General features: G+C 40.0%; 1 protein-coding gene and 1 pseudogene across 7 annotated transcripts; both read right to left on the bottom strand.

Annotated features, from left to right (window-relative positions):
* Positions 1 to 62: 62 nt before the first annotated feature.
* Positions 63 to 3,671, bottom strand: LOC110506101 (meiosis-specific nuclear structural protein 1-like; annotated as a pseudogene). The gene is made up of 8 exons (XR_016492409.1): positions 3,659 to 3,671; positions 2,739 to 2,949; positions 1,596 to 1,696; positions 1,203 to 1,488; positions 957 to 1,064; positions 614 to 871; positions 331 to 441; positions 63 to 155 (listed from the first exon to the last, which is right to left on the bottom strand). The product of XR_016492409.1 is annotated as a meiosis-specific nuclear structural protein 1-like (transcript).
* Positions 3,672 to 8,012: 4,341 nt separating this feature from the next.
* LOC110506543 (zinc finger protein 280C) lies at positions 8,013 to 20,605 on the bottom strand. 6 transcript variants are annotated; one of them, XM_036963671.2, is made up of 20 exons: positions 20,200 to 20,605; positions 19,456 to 19,634; positions 19,033 to 19,247; positions 18,589 to 18,688; positions 18,163 to 18,372; positions 17,943 to 18,008; positions 17,735 to 17,844; positions 16,141 to 16,340; positions 14,652 to 14,809; positions 14,381 to 14,481; positions 14,046 to 14,192; positions 13,398 to 13,532; positions 12,971 to 13,209; positions 12,182 to 12,322; positions 11,263 to 11,325; positions 10,947 to 11,065; positions 10,807 to 10,840; positions 9,999 to 10,041; positions 9,864 to 9,910; positions 8,013 to 9,744 (listed from the first exon to the last, which is right to left on the bottom strand). In XM_036963671.2, exons 2-20 carry the CDS (start codon positions 19,625 to 19,627, stop codon positions 9,027 to 9,029), a joined length of 3,018 nt encoding a protein of 1,005 aa, XP_036819566.2. In that variant the 5' UTR covers positions 19,628 to 19,634; positions 20,200 to 20,605; the 3' UTR covers positions 8,013 to 9,026. The 6 variants fall into 6 exon arrangements, with proteins under 6 accessions (XP_036819566.2, XP_036819569.2, XP_036819567.2 ...); XM_036963674.2 differs by having other exon boundaries at positions 18,163 to 18,369; positions 20,200 to 20,527; XM_036963672.2 differs by having other exon boundaries at positions 19,953 to 20,233.
* Between the last annotated feature and the right edge of the window lie 674 nt (positions 20,606 to 21,279).

The raw sequence follows: 21,279 nt of genomic DNA, 5'->3' as shown, positions 1-21,279 counted from the left end.
AAAAAAAACACTAGACAGCATCTACCCAATAATGCCATCTAGTGGTGTAGTATAGAAAGTGGTTATTCATCATCTCCCCAGCCCTCTTCATCAAAGATGTCGGCCTGTCGCTTTTGGAAATTGCCTCTGAAGTCCTCATCAGTGTTCAAGGTCATCTTCCCAGAATATGCCCTTAACATTTGAGAATAACATAGTCAGTTTCAAAAGTGGAATCTTGCTGGAGCAACATTGCATCAAAAGAATTGACAGCCAATGACCAGAGTTGAAAGAAAAACACAAAGAAAACACTTGCAGTAAAACTAAAAACGAAGACAACCTCCTCTCCCTTACCTTAGGTAGATAGCCCAGTAGTTTGAGAAGTCTTTACCTTTCCTCCTCAATGATCTGTCGACGCAATGTCTCCCTCTCCTGTTCCATTGCTCTTTCTTCAGCCTCACATTCCTTGGGAAGAGAGATCAAACTTACATTCAACAACTGTTCCTTAACGTACCTACAGACTACCTCTGAGGCAGACAAAACAGTGTTAAACAGAAAAGCTTCAGTTACAATAGCACCACTTTGATGTTGGTAAAGAGTGCACAAGTGTGTTCATGATGAGAGCAATATACTGTACCTTGTCAGCCAGGTACTGCTGTCTCCTGTCCTCCAGCAGTTTCTCCACAGCCCTCTTGTGCTCAAGCTGCTTCATGCGACGTTTCTGGGCATTCATCTGCTCTATGTGGTCGTCCTCAGCAAACTTGGCCATCATCATCTGCCTGAAGGCCTCCTCCTCCACCTTCTCAGCCTGCCTCTGCATTTCCTTGAAGGCTATTTGCTCTTGGCAGGTCTGCTGCAACTCCAGCCTCTGTCTGATTCTCCTCCCCATATCTTCCTGTTAACCCGTTTAAAAAGGGTTGAATCCTCTAAAGGCGGTTTGGAAATTTAGGAAATTATAAAATGTGAATATGCTTGCTTACGATTTGTTTCTGCCTTGCAGCCTCGGCTTGCTCCTCCTGACAAAGCTTTTCACAAACACGCTCCATCTCGTTACGCTCATGCCTCTCCATTTCAATCTTCTCAGTGAGCTAGAAGACATTCCTCAACAACCATTAATATTGTTGTAATAATTTCTCACTTTGTACACACAAAAAAGACTAGAACATGTTCTTAAATATGAACATAGCCAAGTGTTTTGCAAATTAAGTGACTTTTCTCCCTCTTACCATCTGGTGAAGGTGTTCTTTCGCCTGACCTCGCTCTCTGACGTTCTCCATTCTGCTCTTCTCCTTAGCTGCTGGTAACTGGCAAATTCCAGGATGCGTCTGTTCTCAGCCTCCATCTTCTCCCACTCCATCAGTCTCCACTCAGTCTGCTGGCTCTTGTGCTCTTTCTCCTCCAGCTGCTGCTCCAGCTGGTACTGTACCACCTCCTCGTAGCGCTTATGGTGTTGCTTCTCCTGCTCCACAGAGGCCCGCTCTTCATCTTACGGGCAATATCAGCCTCCAGACGCTAATGTCAGAGAAAAATATGTATTCACAAAAAGCACAACCAACAAGTGTTTTGGTTCAAGTCTCAGATGTCGCTTCTACCCTGGGAAAGGACATTTATGAATTTACCACTGTCTCATATCTCAGACTCCTTTTCAGCAATCTGTGCGGCCCTCTCCAGGTTTAGTTATGCAGACTTGAGCTTCCCCTCCAACTCACGGAGATCAACACTAAAATGACAAAGGAAACATTAACAGCAACATAAAACATCCATCCTGCAAAAACTATGGACAGATTATTGTTGATACACTAACCCTTGGATTTTTATTAAAGTCTGAAAGGCACTTTCCCATCAGGCAAGTCAAGAGTATTTTTGGGTTGACCGAAGATTATGATCACTTGCCAGAAAATTTAAATGAGCTATTTACATGCTCCATATATTGCCTGCATTTAATCTACACATAGGGGAGGAATCAGAAAGATCAGTACTGGAATTTGTTGTACTTTGGTTCAGTAAAAAAAAGGGCATCCCTTAATGTCAACCTTGCCAACCCCCTCATGTTGGGGTTTATCTGTTCTCTTTTTTAAAATGTATTTTTAACCCAATTTCGTGGTATCCAATTGTTTAGTAGCTACTATCTTGTCTCATCACTACAACTCCCGTACGGGTTCGGGAGAGACGAAGGTTGAAAGTCATGCGTCCTCCGATACACAACCCAACCAAGCCGCACTGCTTCTTAACACAGCGCCATCCAGCCCGGAAGCCAGCCGCACCAATGTGTCGGAGGAAACACAGTGCACCTGGCAACCTTGGTTAGCGCGCACTGCGCCCGGCCCGCCACAGGAGTCGGTGCGCGGTGAGACAAGGATTTCCCTACCGGCCAAACCCTCCCTAACCCGGACAATGCTTGGCCAATTGTGCGTCGCCCCACGGACCTCCCGGTCGCGGCCGGTTACGACAGAGCCTGGGTGCGAACCCAGAGTCTCTGGTGGCGCAGCTGGCGCTGCAGTACAGCGCCCTTAACCACTGCGCCACCTGCCTCATTTTTTCATCTCTAAGCTTTACATAACTGATGCGGGTCAGTTCTTGTGCCATTCTCTCTTATTCCAGTTGCTTTTCCTTGTATATTCTCTCCTCCACTACCTGTAAGAGTCAGATGAAGAAAGCAATTACTTTTAGGACCCGTTTCCCTGACACAGATGAAGCCTAGTTGTCCTTTAAGCAGGTGCTTTTCATGAATGCTGTGTGAGGGTGATACCTTGCATGCATACCTTATGAGAGCATCCTCAATTTGGCTTCCGTGCAGCTCGTCTTGCACCTTGCGTAGGTATCCCTTCTTTTCAAGTCTCTCCTCACTCATTAGATTGTCTGTCCTTAGTGATGCGTTTTGTCTGGTCTTCTCGTTGCACCTTCTGCCGTCAATTCCGAGATCACCCTCTGCTGCTGACTGTGCGTCATGTTGAGCTGCTGGCTCAATGAAGCCTTGAGGAAAGACCGCATAAGTTAATGTCATATATCAAGCAAATACATACTGGCTACTACCAGTGGGAATAATAAAATATAAATACACTTTGGAGTACCGCTCAAGCTAGCTAGCTAGCCTGGCTTACTTAGCACTAACAGCTAGGTTAATTTCCAAAGTGGGTTCATTTTAATGAATATTACTAGCACCAACAGAATCAACCAATTTTAGACAAGGGATCTGTGTAAGTTGAGGGTGCAATACAATATAATGTAATATCATGAATCGCTATTGATGTTCTTAATAAATCCTCTACGGGATCGTTGTCCCTATACTGGGACGGTTGAGCTAACGTGCACTAATGTGATTAGCATGACGTTGTAAGTTACAGAAAACTTTCCAGGACATAAACATTTCTTATATGGGCAGAAAGCTTAAATTCTTGTTAATCTAACTGCATTGTCCAATTTACAGTAGCAAAATTTACAGTGAAAAAATACCATGCTATTTGAGGAGTGCACAACAACTTATCACGGCAAATGGTTTGATACATTCACATCTGAAAGGTCAATAATGTACTTATATTCAATCTTGCTCTGATTTGTCATCCTGAGGGTCTCAGAGATAAAATGTATCATGGTTTTGTTTAATAAAATTAATTTTAATATTCAAATGTAGGAACTGGGTTCTACAGTTTAAAGTTTGAACCCCTGCTGTCTCTACACCCACCCTGCCCTGCCATCTAGATGTGTGAAAGTTAGTGTATAAGCCAATGATCCATTATGTATGACATTTCTGGGAGTGTGTAAACTTAAATGTTGTATTACTATATCATTTTTGTATGTTCTCTATAGTTATGTACTTGAAATGTATCAATTGACCAATTCAGCATATTTGGGCAGACTTGATACAAACTACTGTGTAGTATTGCAATGCTCCACTGGATCAATCTGAAACTTTGCACACACACACACTGCTGCCATCTAGTGGCCAAAATCTAAATTCCATCAGCGCATGTTTTTTTGTTTGTGTTATCTTTTACCAGATCGAATGTGTTGTATTGTCCTACATTAATTTCACATTTCCACAAAATTCAAAGTGTTAACTTTTCAAATTGTATCAATAATATGCATATCCTTGCTTCAGGTCCTGAGCTACAGGCAGTTAGATTTGGGTATGTCATTTTTGGCGAAAATTTTAAAAAGGGTCAGATCCTTAAGAGGTTCCAGATGCACGTGTTCCTGGGAGGCACAGGGATATAGTATCCACAGTGCTCCATCAATGATCAATTTGTTCAACTGGATTCTTCTTGCATTCCTCAAATGTTGTTTTGAGCATAATGCCCTGTAATTTAAGCTTTACAACTGAAATATTCTCTCTGCCTCAAGGCAAAATGTGTAGAATTGCAGGAAATGTATTTTAAAATGGCAACATTTTATCTGATGCTAAAAGAGCCTTAAATGTTATTTCTCAGTGACCGAGACTTGTGCACTGCAGTTATAGTAAAACTGCTTGTATCCTGTTTTTGTTTTTTTATCGCACTGTAAAGTTGGAGTTGTGTTCTGATATTCTGATGGGTCTATCACAAAAGTGGTCCCAGACGCAAACAAGTTTGAAGTTTGGGAACCTCAGAGCTAGCTAGGTAAATTAACTAAAGTTAGCTAACGTCGTTAACCATCGAATAGCTAGATCATTTTCATGGAAAACATAATCGACAACCAAGTCATTTACCATCATTGCGTGGAGCTGTTGCAAGCCGCTCGTTGATTTGTATGTTTCACCAGGCAAAAATGTAATCTTCATCTGCCACTTTGCTTAATTTGTTTTGCTTCCAGTCGTCTTGGTAACATCGCGCCTTTTGTGCCTAACAAACTCGAATGTATTTGGTTAAAAAGTCAGTTTGGTCCTCCCGTCTTCCCTAAGGTAACGTTACAGGTACTGCGCAGAATCAGTTAAATTATTGACACAATAGTTAATCAAACATCAGACAACATATCACCTACCCATCCACACACAAGTCCCAATTCTCTCCCATGCCATGACACCCCCTCCAAACTATCTAAATACAATATAGTTTGTACAATGGATATCTATGTATTTTGTAGTTTTTTTTAAATTGAAGGACAATAATAGGATTACCCCGGTCTAGTTAACTCTGAATACTTTTCTAAAATAATTTGTCCAATTGGCAGGTCCTTAAGGGTGGGCCTGATATTACTTGATTTCATATTACTGGTATATAAAAAAAAGTTCTAATTTGATCGATGCTGGGGACAGAAGTATTGTCAGTAAAGCTGTCACAAGAATTATATTACAATGCCTTAAAGTATTCACACTCCTTGAATTACTCCAAATGTTGTTGTACAGCCTAAATGTAAAATAGATTACATTTCGATTTTTTTGTCACTGGCCTACACACATAAAAGTTTAATTGTTTTTCGAAATGTTTACAAATTAATAAAAAATGAAAAGCTGAAATGTCTTGAGTCAATAAGTATTCAATCCCGTTGTACAAATTCAGGAGTAAAAATATGCTTAACAAGTCATAAATGGCATTGCCATAATAATGTTTAAACATTTTTTTTTAAATCACTACCTTATCTCTGTACCCCACACACATCCAATTATCCGCAAGGCCCCTGAGAAAACTGAGGATGGATCAGCAACATTGTAGTTACTCCACAATACTAACCTAATTGACATGCATCCTATTTGCAACAAGGCACTAAAGTAATTCAACAAAAAATGTGGTAAAGCAATTAACTTTCCTTCTCAATGTAAAGTGTTATGATTCGGGCAAATCCAATACAACACTTTACTGAGTACCACTCCATATTTTCAAGAACAGTGGTGGCTGTATCATGAAGTGGGTATGCTTGTAATCACTAAGGACTGGGGAGTTTTTCAGGATAAAAAAGAAAAGGAATGGAGCTAAGCACGGTCAAAATCCTGGAGGAAAATCGGCTTCAGTCTGCTTTCCACCAGACACTGGAAGATTAACTCACCTTTCAGCAGGACAATAATATTAAACAAAAAGCCAAATTTACACTGGAGTGAATGTTCCTGAGTGGCTGAGTAAAACAGTTTTGACGTAAATCTACTTGAAAATCTATGGCAAGACCTGAAATTGGTTGTCTAGCAATGATCAACAACCAATTTGACAGAGTTTGAAGAATTTAGAAAACAAATGGGCAAATGTTGCACAATCCAAGTGAGGATAGCTCTTAGACTTACCCAGAAAGACAGCTGTAATCGCTGCCAAATGTGCTTCTACAAAGTATTGACTCGGGGGTGTAAATTAGATATCTGTACTTCATTTAATACAGTTAAAAAACTCCTAAAACTGTTTTCACTGTCATTATGGGTTATTGTGTGTAGATGAGTGAGAATATTGTTTTTAATCCATTTTGAATTCAGGCTGTAAAATAAAAATGAGGAATAAGTCAAGGGGTATACTTTCTGAAGGCATATCTTCTTGAAGCCTGAAAAATTATGGGGCCATGATATCACTTGATTTCAGAAATGGGGCCATGTTCTCACTTGATTTCAGAAATGGGGCTATGATATCACTTGATTTCAGGTGATCCAAAGGCAATTCATTTCATTTTGATCCTTTTCACAATGATGCAGGGACCATAATAAACACATTTTATTTTTATCTTGCCTTTACAGAAAGGTTATTCAACTCTTACTCTGAGGTCCAGAGCCCGCTGGTTTTCTGCTCCCACCTTGTGTTCCAGGTCTAAATCAGTCCCTGATTAGAGGGGAACAATGAAAAAAATGCAGTGGTACTGACATCCAGAATTGACTTTGAAGGTTTTACAGGATTTGCATATGCATAGAAGTCAAAAGGGAGACAATCTTTGAGTTTCACTTTTCAAAGTCTCTTGCTCCTTGGATGAAACTGTCATATACTGTCAGCCATTCTATGAAGCGTGTTCCCATTGAGCATCATTAGCTGACATTTGGAACACTTGCAAACAAATACAGATAGAAATGACTGGGGGGTGGTGGCTGTGCACACGTGAGGTGTTCTCACTTCACAAGATGGCATTGCTCCTCGAGGTGCCCTGACATTTGGAACACTTGCACAACAAATACAGATAGAAATGACTAGGGGGTGGGGCCTGTGCACACGTGAGGTGTTCTCACTTCACAAGGTGGCATTGCTCCTCGAGGTGCCCTGAAATTTGACAGAAGTGTGCCTCCCTCTGAGAACTCATCTGTAAATCTTCAAAACGACTTTGCCTGAGGTGACAACTGAGTATTGTATTTGGGCCTACTGTGCCCCGCCAGTAAAGGAGATGCTGAAATAATATGACAGAATTTAGTCTTTGCTCTCATTGTTTCTTTTGTTAAATTTCCCTCAAGAAAGTAAATAAAGATTGAACAGTGACATACAGTCTGGAGGATCCCACAAAGGAAACAGATAAATCTAGGTTTTAGTTTACTACTACTATAGTGGTGTACCCTTTCTGCACTGACAGGTCCTCTAATACTGGTACAGTACAATCCATTGATCACAATAAAAACTATCAGGCAATTCTGGTGGATTGATGTTACACACAGGATATAATAAAACATAATAATTAGACATTATTACTTCCCCATTCTTGTCTATTTTAAGGATGCAAGAAAACAGTCTAGCTTCACTGCTTGGGATAATTCTGTATGTATTATCTGCACATGCTGGCCAAGAGCGACACCTTTGCTGTCACCTGTCAAAAAAATTCAATCCATCTCTAGCTTGTTTACGCACCAACTCGTCACACTTCTCCCTCAAGCTTTTTGCATCCTCAACCTCCCCATCAGCTGAAAATTCACCAAACTAAACACAAAATGGCACAATGATCACATTCATAGCAAAGGTGAAGACATTTCAGTGCTAAGTCAACACTCCTGTCAGTGTTAAACCTATCAAGATGCTTGTAATTTACAACAACTATTGTGAGGTAACTGGGGAATCAATGTATTTTATTACTTTTCATGTAAGCTGGGCAGTGATGATCCTACAGACTAGTTGATCACCTCTCAACCATAATGAACATGGACAGTCCGTTCTTAATCAAGTCTCAATAGCAGATTTCATACTGTATTACCAAAGTTTATTTACATGTTAGCACGACTGCAATGGAAACACTGAGGGGATTAGATTACCTGGCCCAGTTGTCCCCAGTGGGAGGAGTTTGCACTGGATGAAGCGATTGCATTCTTTTTAGAGCCGGGTGCCCCGCTCTGGCTGATGGCAAAATCATCTCTGACGTAGGTTAAGCACGTGGAGTATTGAATAAGATACTGGTTTCAAGTGAAAAAGTGATTGCTTTTGATCAAAACACCATCTACCTTTACAATAAAAAAAAAAATGCTTGAATTGTCAAACAAGTTATGGCAAAGTGTTTCTGGACGATGCACCATGCTGCCCTGTTGACATGACCGAGCAACGCAGACTACTGTTCGATTTAAAATGATTAGAATGAATTACCCAAGAGAGTGTAAAGAAGATTTTCAGTTCACCCCACTGCTTTTGCCTGTTCATGTGACGGGCCATAGACCGGTGCGCCGCAGTTCCTTTGACTCAAACTCCCTCAATGATTCAAGTCCATTGGAGTGCTCTCAAACTAATGACATACAGATGATCAAAGGGAAAGTGATAGATTATAGTAAAAGCACCTATGAAATGTCAATGGAAGTAGAGGAGGTATCCAAAATAAACAAAAGGCCTATATCTACCAGTGGAAGGATAGTGAAGATATTTCAATGATTTTTCACACTTGAGTACAGGTTCAGATAAAGGAAAGCATAAACATTCAGAATTTGTATTTTTCGACACTACAGAAAGTCAAATTATTCAGTGTACCATTTTCACTTTCATTGAAAGCTTACAACCAAATTGTAAGTTTGACAGACAGAAGTCAAATCTTGCACTGATGTTAGAAAAAAATGATACATGTTTTTCCAAATGCCAAATCTAATAAACACATAACACGTCTCAGCTCATCTCCATCTGGTCAAGGACAGTCAAGTTTAAGAAAATGGGAAGAGAAATACATTTCAATGATATGCAGTATTCTTAAAAATACATCCGGTCCACTTCTAACTACTCCGAGGACGCCGATCCCTTCAGTGTTTTAGGACTGGAGGGAATGTCTTTCTCGTCTGCCCTCTGATGCAGGACGTCAGCTGGACTTTGAGAGGACGAGATGTCCTTTGCTTCCACGATATCTTTCACCTCTTGGTCTACAACCTTAAAGGGGATGGTCTCCAGGGAAGCGCTGACCTTACTGTCGTCAAAGCTCACAGATTCCGGTTTGCTTAATGACTCATGCAAACGCACCGTCTCCCCATCTAACTCACAGGCCACAGAACTAGTGGGGGACCTGGTCGCTGACTGCAAAGCCCGCTCCTCCCTCTGCTCCCCCTCAACTGAGCTTTCCATGGGTGTTTCACTTTCCATGAGACCTGACTGCAAAGACTGCTCTTCTCTCCACTCCCCTTCAACTGAGTTTCCTATGGTTGTTTCTCTATCCATGGGCCCTGACTGCAAAGACTGGTCTTCCTCAACTGAACTTTCCATGGGTGTTTCTAGCTCTGTAGCCTGTGTGACTCCCTGGCTCTGATCCACTGTAGAGATATGTGGAAGCCCTTGCACTTCTGCCTCTCCTAGCTGGTTAACTGCTGCATCATCGTTGTCTAGTAGAATTACAGCACCTCTTCCTGACTCTTGGGTCTGAACATGCATTACCTCTGGCCCATCCCTTCTTTCAGCAGCTGGGGTGATACACAAGACATTGGAGGTCTCCACCAATCTGGGAACGCTGTGAAAGAGAAGGGAGGGGGGGGGGGAGAGAAACGTACCAAATCAATCTAATCAACTCCATCGAAGATGGGAAAAATATTTCTAGGTTCTATTTTGTGTGGACCACCCTTTAATTACCTGTGGAATTGGTCAAAAGCGCCACTCACTGTGGCAGTTTCAGCATTCTATGTAAAAATAAAGAGAGGTGCTGGGTTGAGGAAACAGTTCAAAATCAAACATATGTGTTTCTCAGGTACAATCCAGCTATAGTACCTGGATATCAGGGAACATCAGAGCAGAGATCCCTTGCTTATTTCTGAAACAGAACAAAAGAGAATCGCGACAAATCCATTAAACGTAGAGCCCTTTTAATAAAACTACTTTGGAGATCGCGTTAGAATATGGTAATGAAAACGTCAAATTAATTTTCAGAGCATAATTAAGACCGGCTTATCAGCACAGAATTAGTATCCAAATAGTTATTTAATCTATTTATTTATTTAATTTAGTTATTAATCATGAAGCAAAAGTACCAATGTCCTTGTCCAGACAAATTATTCTTCAAACAATTCAATTAGCATTGAATTGTACATATTAAAATCTCAGGAGGAACAACATATTTATGAAATGATTACATTTGAACTTGATCTCGTGTATTGTTAGTGCGTTTGGCTTCTCAAGGGAATACAACAAATTAAGACGAGGATATTCTTGCAAAAGAAATTCAACAATGACCTTTCATTTCAGCAGCTTCCCAATGACAAAATGACCTAACTTTAGGCACACATTAATTAAGCAATGTTCTCTGGTATTAATTAAGGCCAAAGCTCCCACTTGCATTTGCGAAGTTCTTAAAAATAAAAAAAATCCACTTAATATGCATCCCAATTAGCTTAATGTAAAAAGTATATGGTAAAGATTTCTCAAAATAATGGATGCATCCAAACTCATAGGTCAGGGAGTTGGAAGTCTCACAAGTATTTGATCAAATTCTGAGAATCTCATTACAACACTATGAGGGGTGTTACTTTTATTTTAGAATGTTCTCGTTATCTGCTGCATTGGGAGAGTAGCTACTCACCCTCTAATGCCGTCATCTACAGCACCACCTTCTCCTGCAAGACAAGAAAAACATGACATGCAGACAGGTTTTATTATTATTATATAAACAAAATGCAACACCTAAGCATCTGGTTGTGAAGAATGTGATAAACCTTATACCTTTCTCTAGTATGACCTTACAGATGTGGTGTGGTCTGTCAATCAAATGCTTGCTCATGAGGTCAGTTCCATGCGCATCAGCCAGGAAGTCACAGTTCAGACAGACAAGGGTTAAATTCCTGCAAGACAGCAGGTAAAATGTGATTCATAATGAACCTAATGGAATAGAATAAACTAGCATGGCGCTTAATTTTGGTCATATTTGGTGAAAATGCAACACTACATAAATAAGTCATTACCAAAAACTAAAGTGCAGAACAATGGCAACATTAAAGAATTGATTTGAGACCAGATTTGTTTAGTTAGGGACACGTACCTTAGGACAACTGGGATTTTCCTCATTTTCCGGAATCTCTCTTTTGAGATGGCACTATGGAACCTGACAAAAATATATTTGTATATATTTAATATGGATTCAAAAACATGAGCTGGCACACACCCAGAAAAATGGTTTGTGTGGAGGTGCTGACTAACGGCAAATAAACTATAAAAATAAAGTGGCACACTCCATGTTTAAACTCCCAGCAATTTAATGGTTATTTACCAATGTTTCAGCATCACTGTTCCTTCCTCAGGGTGACTCAAGACTTTATTTTTATAATATATATTTAATATGAACAATAAAACATCCTCCCTGAACCAACTAGGTGAAAAATCTGTCGATGTGCTCGAGCAAGGCACTTAACCCTACTTGCTCCTGTAAGTCGCTCTGGATAAGAGCATCTGCTAAATAACTCAAATGTAAAAATGGACATACACACTGTTCACAAAACATTAAGAACACCTACTCTTTCCATGACAGACTGACCAGGTAAATGCTATGATCCCTTATTGATGTCACTTGTTAAATCGACTTCAAATCTGTGTAGATGAAGTGGAGGAGACCGGTTTAAGAAGGATTTTTAAGCTTTGAGGCAATTGAGACAGATTGTGTGTGTGCCCCATTCAGAGGGTGACTGGGCAAGAAAATATTTAAGTGCCTTTGAACAGTATGGTAGTAGGTGCCGGGCGAACCAATTTGTCAAGAACTGCACACCGCTGGGTTTTTCCACGCAGTTTCCCATGTGTATCAAGAATGGTCCCACCACCCAAAGAACATTCAGCCAACTTGACAACTGTGGGAAGCATTGGAGTCAACATGGGCCAGCATCCCTGTGGAACGTTTGACACCTTGTAGGGGTGTTCCTAAAGTTTTGTACTCAGTGTATATATGCGTTATGAATCTGATGCTTTACCTTATCATATGGTTTCCAAAGGATGTTTTGCAACTCGTCCGATACTTGCATGCACCACAAATTGCAACCATGGGATAGTGACTATAGAAGTCATGAATCTCCGAGTAGCACTCAATGCAGGTATGTCGTCTTTCTCCAATACTAAAAAAGTAGAGAATTAATTTGAGCGTCATTATTTCATTTATATCTGAAGTACTATTACCTCCAGTAAAACATTCTGAGATGCATTATTAAACATACAAGTTACTTGATTGGTGTAATATATTGATAACCAGGGCTCTGAAGTGCGACCATTTTGGTCACATATGCTCCTAAATATTTTGCTATGCGACCTGACATTTTATTTTGGGAGCACTGTGCGACTATGAATACAATCTCCCAGATAATAATTGTTGTAATGATTAGGCTTCGCCGTACCGTTGTTTGAGTGAACTAGACATAAAAGCAAGCACATATTCATTACGGTCATGGTTACACCATCACTACAGCGAAAACACATTGTTTCTAGCACAGTGTTCTATTGTGAATTGGTTATACATTCATGAACTATTTCACAAGCTGTTCCAAAACCACTTGCAGGTATTTGTTTACCTGTTGTTCAGTCATGTAACCTTATTAGCTCCTAACTTGATGTTGAGAGCACCAGTTCTACCAATGAAACGCTTTAATTTAGAGCCCTGTTCATAACCAACCATGAAAAGAAATTGTCCCTGACCATAGTTTCTATAACAGAAACTATGTAGTTTGCACCATGAGAAAAAAAAATAGTTGACTGAGTGATGTACCGACCTGAGACTCTGCAACACATGGTTGTTCTTCTGCTGCTTGAGGAGCTTTTTGCTCACTGCGCCCTTGCCTTTCCCCCCACTGCTGCCCTGTGTGGTAGATGTACTGCTCTGAGCTTTTACATTGGCTGCCTTCATGGCTCCCTTCATGCCTGGGACCTCTGGTATGACACTGACACTGGATTTGTCAGCAGCACGGGCGGAACTGGGAGATGGTCCTGTCAGAGAGGCCCGGATAGTCACCTGTAAAATGTATTAAAAGAACAGATCAAATTAAGATTATCTGAATTCATGCCGTAATTGAAACATTTGTAATAGAACTTGCTTTCAAATGAGGGTTTATTGCGGTTGCCATTGACTTTATCTATATTGTAGATACTTGGTACAGAGGTATTTACATGTTTTCCTAGACTAAATAAGAAGAGTTTAACCTTGGTTCCAGGAGGAAGGCCCTCCAGAGCTTTGGGTTTTTGGAAAGTCTTATGGTGCTGAGTCTTGTGATCCACACGCTCCTTGTAGGTGAGGAAATTCAGCCTGCATTTCCCGCAACGATTAATTCCTTTTTTCTGGTGAATTTACAAAACAAGTACAATAGAAAAGCACGAGTCAAGATAACACAAGACTGCATATAGGTAGATAATAGGTTCAGCTATTTCTTTGTTCTATGGCTACATACAGTGATTTGTGGAGTTGATTTGGTTTGTTTTTTGCCAGAGAGCCCATTAGGCAGGAGAAAGGAAGCAGACATTGCTGTAAGATAGTTATGTATTACAGCAAGGTGTTCAGCAGACAACCAAATCAATCCAACCTCAGAAAGAAAGCCAATAGGGTAACTCACAAGAGTGTTCAAATTGTTTTTTTAAACCAGCCAGCTATAAAACTCTAACTCAGAGAGAAAAACTATTTGCTGCATTCACACTGCTTTAAGAGGCTGAACCATCAGGAAACTGACATGAAATTACAGGTCAGTCAGAACATGAGCCCCATCAATCAAAAATGACCCAATCAACATATTTATTGATCATGGATTGTTGCACATTTAACAATAGAAAAGTACCCAATATAACTAAGCCTCTTACCTGATGCTTCATATAGTGCTGCATGTAGACATGACCACTTTTAAGAACTTTAAGGCAGAACGGACAAAGGAGATCCTTTGTGTTTTCATGCACCGTACGGAAGTGTGTGTCCACATCGGTAAAGAATGAAGACCTGTAGTTGCACACCTGGAAGAAGACAATTAAAGTATTAGTTTGAATAATAAAAGGTTCAGGAAGACTGCAAGTCAAATCCATTCAATAACTTGAATTAAATGTTTAAATTCCTGATTGTAGTACCAGGGCATCTCTACGAACAACTGAATAACTTTTCTTTGTGAACAGACTAATATAAAAACATGATTGATAAAATGTACCTGGCAGACATAGGGCATCTCTCCAGGCTTGTGATTGTCCTTCATGTGTTCCAGGAGCACTTGCTCAGACTCAAAGGCTAATTCACATATCTTGCAATTGGCTACAAAACAAGAACAAATGACTAAAAATGGGCCCAACTTGTTAAGGACAGGTTGATTAGTTATAAAGTTATGTACAATGTATGATTGCTTGAGACAGTGTTCAATATGTTAAGGTGAAATGTATGGTTTCACTGAAATTTGGTTGGTTGCTATTGACTGGTATGCCTACTTGAAGATTCGACCATGCTGTGGGCACTCTCAACGTGGCACTGCAGCTGGAATGGGGTTGAGTACTGCCGGTAGCAGTGTTGGCAGGTAGTGTGGCTTTCCCAGCTCTCACTGTTCTGCTTCTCTAGCTCCAGATGGTGCTTCATGTGGTTCATGAACCTACAAGAGTCCCGCAAAGTGCAAGATATGCCAAAGAAACAAAGATGGGTGTGAGCTTTGCCGTTTATCTTTAATTTTTTTTCATTGTAAACTGTAATGTTATTTTTAAACAAGCTATTAATAAAAAAATAGAACTACTATCCAGTCGCCCAGAGCAAATTTCATAAATGTTGTGAATATATTGTAAAAAAGCTCATTAGCTTTTTAGTCAAACGTTTAAATAATTAAATATATGCATAAATAACTAACTACCCTACTTCAACCATTTGGAAAAAGAAAAACTTAATGTACTGAGCCAAATTACAGTGAAGCCGCATTCAACAATACTTCAGATCGTGGCCTGAGTGCAACACCAAACCTGCGCTTCGGATCCCCATGGTAAAAAAAAAAAAAATTTGCGACCACTCCTTGCACCTCAATTCCTAAGCATGCATAATTGCCATTATAATACCGCCAATTACGCACAGCTTTTTGTTTAGCTTAATGATGTGGTGTTCCACGGCTGCACCGAGCCGCATGACCTCTACATGTAACCGCTGCACTGACAAGGCAGGCAAGGCCCATTTTTCAGCCAGCACAGTCTGTTACCTCAGCTCCCCTAATAGGGATTTTTATGCAGACCAACTATGACCTCTGCTGCCAGACTGAGTACAGCACAAATGCGTCTGCCCATTAAAAGGAGCTTACAGTGGCTTTTCTTGCAACGTTCTGAAGCAAAGTTATTTAATCAAAGGAGCAGTTCTTACACCATCCAAACTAGCAGCCATTATTCATCTCTGGCCCCAAGTGGGAATATGAGTTGATATGTCATCCACCTGGGGGAGAAAACTGTGATGAGGGCTGAAACACATTGAATCTCCTCTCTTCACATTGAAGTTAATCACTCTCCATGGGCAGAGGGCTCATTTTAACACTTGTTCACAAACACCATTTCCATGCACCAAAACAGTACAGTAGACACTTGGGGTGACGTATTGACGAAAGGCTGGTTGATGTATCCATCCATTACCAATAACATTTCCTACATATAAATGTTCATATAAATGTAGAAGATATGTCCACCAATCTGCTTATTGGTGACAGTAATTGTGTAATGTGTGTGCATTGTGTAAACATGTGACATGCCAAATGTATTGTTTTCATTATACCACTGGACAAATAGGATATAAAAGTTCTTTAGATTAGAAAATGACCTTGTTTATACAAAACACATTTTGTGCAGAAGACACGACACCCCTTTTTCGACACAAATAATCGTATTATTCAGGAATACAGTGGCTTATTGAAAACAAAAGCAGAGCTGCATAGCAAGCAAAGTCTGCTGTAGTTACCTGACGTTGTTCTTGAGTACTTTCAAACAGCTCTGGCACTTATAGGTAAATGGGGTCTTCTGCTGCTGCAATTTTGGTTTGTCTCCCTCAAATCTACCATAGTAGAAGTCTGTGACAAGCATGATGCGCTTGCTTGCAAAAAGGTAAGTAGACTTCGGGGTTGAGGGGAAGACACACTCCAACAGGTGAGGACAACATTTCTGGAATTAAAGTAATTTAAATTAAAATAGGCTGACAAATTGCAATCTGCAGAGTTGATATTATAGTTCTTAAAAAATGCCTTATATAAGGCTCTGGTTCATGCACTAATAGCAAGGCTCGACATTAACAAATGTCCTCTTGTTTGGGACAAGAACCATTTTTTTTACTTGTCCATTTGGACAACAAATCTATCACAAAAATCAAATAATTACTGCGATCAGAATTGGATGTGAGAAGCAAACACTGAAATAATTTTCAATTCTATTTTTCATGTACATAAATAAAATGTCTACGTCAAAGTGTAATTGATATGCATATTGGCTACAGCCTCATGTCCAGACGGATACTGACATGAGGGAGGAGGCAGAAAATGTAGGAAAACTTTAATGAGAATTTGAATTACATTAAATACAGGATAATTAACATTAATGTCTGAAGGCTTGAATCTGTCAACATACTCAAGGCACTTCGTTCAGATCAAATGGTCAAGACCGGAGAGTGAAAGACAGTGCATGTTGCGCACCGCACATCACCCACCTTGAATCTGAGCGGAGGCGGCCAACATTTTGAAACTATTTCATAATAAACTTTATTATTTCATAATAAACTTAATTGTTAAAAAACCTGGATGTAGTCTAGCCTAGGCAAAATATGACCACAGAAATGTTGAAACCAGAATTTCTCATGTTCTATTAGCTTTCAAATCAATATTATTTTCCAACAGCCAAAGGCTTAATACTAGTCGTGAGTAAACCATGCCAGTTTATACAGCTTTAGATCTCACTTCTTCATTTCTTACAGATATTTTAATCTCTGTCATATGAAACCGCTCGCACATTGAAAAAGGTGTTCTCACTAATCGCATGTTGGAACATTTGCGTGCAGCCATGTGTGGATATGGAATATATATATGTGCAGCAGTTGTATGATTTTTGGACGTCATCCCAGAACCGTCCAAGGGTCTGTTTTGAACCGCATACATGTTTTATCGTCCCAGGGACACCCTTTAATATATAAAGGCCATAAAAAGTATTTGGTTGTAATTGTAACGTTGCAATATTTTATAGGCTACCAAGGGTGGCCAACTATCCTCAAGGTTAACCTTAAAAGGGGCAGTGGTGTATTTTGAGACACGAATAGGCAGACTGTAGGCCAGCAAAATGTATTTTTTTATGGTAAAAAAATATATATATATATATATATATATATATATATTGAAAAGTAGTTCCTTGCATTGATGTCAAAATGGTGTTAAAAAAAATCTGTCCTCCTTGTCCGAAGTACAAGCAGCTTAAAAAAGTTAATGTCAAGCCCTGAATAGTAACGTTATACAATATTTATGTAAAACAATTGTCACAGCTAAAGGCATGCATTTTAGAATGACTGAACTCACCACCATGTGATCTTTCATGACAACTTGTTGGTAGAAATCAAATTTACACTTTGGACATTTTTTACAAAAACGTGCGCCATTTTCTAATATCTCCTGGGCGTGGGGAGACCCTGCAAAAACAAAAATTTCAGTTGTAAAAATAAAAAAAGTAAGTGCTAATGAATCTAGCTAATAACAGAACATGCAACAGATGTAAGGAAACCCCTACCCATGTCCTGCTTTGCTTTTTTAGCTGTGCTGTTTTGGTCTTGAGGTAAACCTCTTTTGCCATAGTCTGTTTAAGGGGAGAAAAAAAGATTCATACTTATTATCACAAGTCACATGCAATCTTCAGATCATGAGGTCACACAGAGGGTCAGGAGTTTTCCTTACCAAGTGACCTGGCCAGGAATATCTCTGGGTCAAACAAGTGAGATATTTTGGCTTACCCCAGCTGTTTCCTTTGGCTTGAATAACTGGGGACACAATCTGGAGGTTGGTAGAATTTGAGCGGTTGGGCTGGGAAGACAATGCAGCGGGGCCCTGCACATTGGACAAGGTCACTACGTTGTTGTGGATCATGTGCACTTGAGGCCTGTGGATAACCCCAGGTAAAGGCTTCCCTGGAGTCACCTGCTGCAGAATGTGCTGCTGGCCTGCTGAAAAAAAAACACACATTACAAATATGAAACACAGCAAAAAAGTAGTACGTGTGCACTGTGGCTGTATAGGGAATATACAAGTTTACTTGTAGGGCATAGATTCACTAAATTCATTTCCAATTATTAGTCTGCTCTGAAATACAAAAATGTGTGTTATGTTTTGGTTTGTTGCTTGCCTGCAATCAAGTTAAGATGTAATATTTCTATTTTTACCTGGAACCACAGTGAAAGATGTCCCAGGGGGATACTGTTTCCCAAGGGAAGCAAGGAAAGCTGAGTTGGCCGGTAACTGTGGTGTGGTCATAATGTAACCCTAAGAAAAAAGGCAAACCGTTTATTAAAACATTGCACCAACACCATTACAGCCAAGTTACATCTCTATAACTAAACAGTCAAAGCTCTTCTGTCCCAGCACCACAATCATGGAAAAATCAGCATTTTCCTACTAGCACCGACTTTGCTGATAACTACTTTATTGAGGGAGCATGTACTTACTACAACTGATCTGTGGTTGTCTCACCTAGCCATCTCAAGATTAATGCAGTAATTGTAAGTTGCTCTGGATAAGAGTCTCTGCTCAATGACTCAAATGTAATGTGCGTTTTTTTTGCAATGTATAGCAAAGTGAAATAAAAGATATAGCTAAACACAAAATACCTGGTTGTTGATAATGATGGGCTGTGGAGGTACTGCTGTTAAGGGTCGAGGTGCATTGTTCAACCCTTTCCCTGGAATTATGATGTTCTGGGGAACTGGACCCTGAGTGAGATGAGCTTGGGGGGAGCTGTGTGTCATTGTCATCCTAGGGGCTCTTGGTCTTCCAACTCCACCACTTTGAACTGGGGTGGTCTTCACATTTCTTTGGTTGTTCGCTTCAAAGACAGGTCAGATACATAAACAAGAGTGGTTAATTTTCAAAGCAATACAATCTATATTGATAATCACATTTACCAACTTTGTAGAGCAACTAAGGGAAAATCATCCAATGGAAGGACATTGTGTAAGCAAACTATCCAAACTAGAGAAAACAGACGTCGAGACCTAACATTAACTGAGCCATACAAAGAGAAGAAAACATACTTGGTCTGGTGTTAATGGTGCCCTTTGAAGTACTAAGCTCCCCAACAAATATAGGTTCATCGTCGTCATCATCATCATCATGTTTACCGTCGCCCAACAAATTAACTTCTGGTGTCTGTCTCTGCCATGGCTCCAGCTCCTCTTCCTCACATTCCATAAAAAGCTCGGACATTGTGAAGCTGAAAAATGGATGAGAGTTACGTTAATGTTAGCTAGAAAAAAAACTGTTAACTAGCTAGTTAGTCAAACGAAGTTAGCTATGTTTTCTTCAGCTAGCTGCGAGCTAACGTTAGCTAACATGTTTTGCGTACCTGGCTAACTAACGTTAGTAGGAAAAGCTAGGAAACTGGATACGTTGATTCCTCATAGCCGTGCGCCCGCGCGACTAGTTAGTTAACGGACCTCTTGCTTATATGCCGTCGAAAAACCATAGCTAGCTACATCAACAAGCTAGAAATACAACGCAGAACACCACATAGTTAACTAGCGATACTCACGTTATCTACCAAAACGTCCAGTTGCCATCTATTTTAGCTCACTACAGTAGCTAGCTAACTCTGCTAGCCAGCCATTATTAGCTACAGTGTGGGCAACCAATCATGGCGTCTGGCGCGACAACACAACATAGATCTCTTTGTTCCAACTTCATTTTATCTGATGCAGTAGTACTAAGATATATTTCAATGCTATTCAACAATACCAACGTTCTAGGTATACCAGTGGCCAAGTACAGAGTCCACTTACCTTTTAATCTAACGTTTAACTGGGTGGTTTGTCCTTAGTACAAAATGAGAAATACCTTCTATGGAGCGCCTGTGAATATTGTGGTGGCTGATGGGAAATTTGGGGTTTGCTGAGAGGAAGGTTAACACTGCCTCAAAATGAGCTATAACTTTAAAATACATGAAAACAACAATTAGTTAGAGTTAGCAGTTTGGTTTAATATCACACTTTAAGAAGATCAATTATAGAAATAGGCAGGGTTTATGACTTTGTGGAAGTGGTACCTAGTGACAAACAGAGGAAAAAGCGAAGCATTTTAGTGTTTACTCCGCCCAAAATCTTCTTCTATGGTATAATGGCGGTGCGCAAACAAACACCACCCAAAATCTGTCCACGTTTTAAGCAGATCAGCTTAATTCTTCTTCTTGAAATGTGTATTGGAGGATCACAACCAACTGAAAGGTGCATACATCGCCACCTACTGTACTGGAGTGTGAGGCCATCTATTTATCTTCTCTAGCCATGTGTTTCCGCCTTCTGACTAACCCTACACCCATTAAAACCTCACCACTATTCAACTACTTGTTTTTGGTCGGTTGTGAACTTGTCGGCAACTGCCTAACAAAGCCTGTGCAAGCACTGTAGCACTTAGTCACAACGTTCCTATGCTGTCCCTTTGACAACATAGTCACCTACAACCTATATGTCCCCTGTCTGTCACAAATATTGAATGAAATTCCATTTGCATTTACTCTACCTGTTGTCTACTGATTTTGTCCTTTTGTGGGTAGAAATGTAAGACAAAATATCCTCAGGAAACTATTATTAAACAGGCTTCAAAACTTGTGTCTCGGTGTTAGCTATCGCTGTTTTCTTTCTCATCACCTGAAGCACTCGCACAAGACGGAAGAACGTGCACACAATGCATGCGTACTAACTGAAGTCTTACAGGTGTTTACATGTATATTTTTGCGCATGTGCCAGGTAATAGAAATATCAATGGCAGTACCAGCGCTTGGGAAGGTTTGTTTAATAATACTTTTCTGTGGATGTTCTCTCAAATTACAACACACAAAAGGACCAACCGCACAGACATTCTAA

The sequence above is a fragment of the Oncorhynchus mykiss genome, chromosome 26 (genome assembly GCF_057628025.1).
Source record: "Oncorhynchus mykiss isolate SJ-2025 chromosome 26, ASM5762802v1, whole genome shotgun sequence".
Classification (NCBI taxonomy): Eukaryota; Metazoa; Chordata; class Actinopteri; order Salmoniformes; family Salmonidae; genus Oncorhynchus; species Oncorhynchus mykiss.
Note: the sequence above shows the minus strand (reverse complement) of the source record. Positions and strands in the feature narration are given on the sequence as shown.

Bases quoted from the DNA above. Each gene is read 5' to 3' on its own strand.
- LOC110506543 (XM_036963671.2), bottom strand. From the start codon at position 19,627: ATGTCCGAGCTTTTTATGGAATGTGAGGAAGAGGAGCTGGAGCCATGG. The intron at 19,248-19,455 runs GTATGTTTTCTT...CTGTCTTTGAAG, and splicing joins CACCATTAACACCAGACCAA to CGAACAACCAAAGAAATGTG. The intron at 11,066-11,262 runs GTACGTGTCCCT...GCTGTCTTGCAG, and splicing joins AAAATCCCAGTTGTCCTAAG to GAATTTAACCCTTGTCTGTC.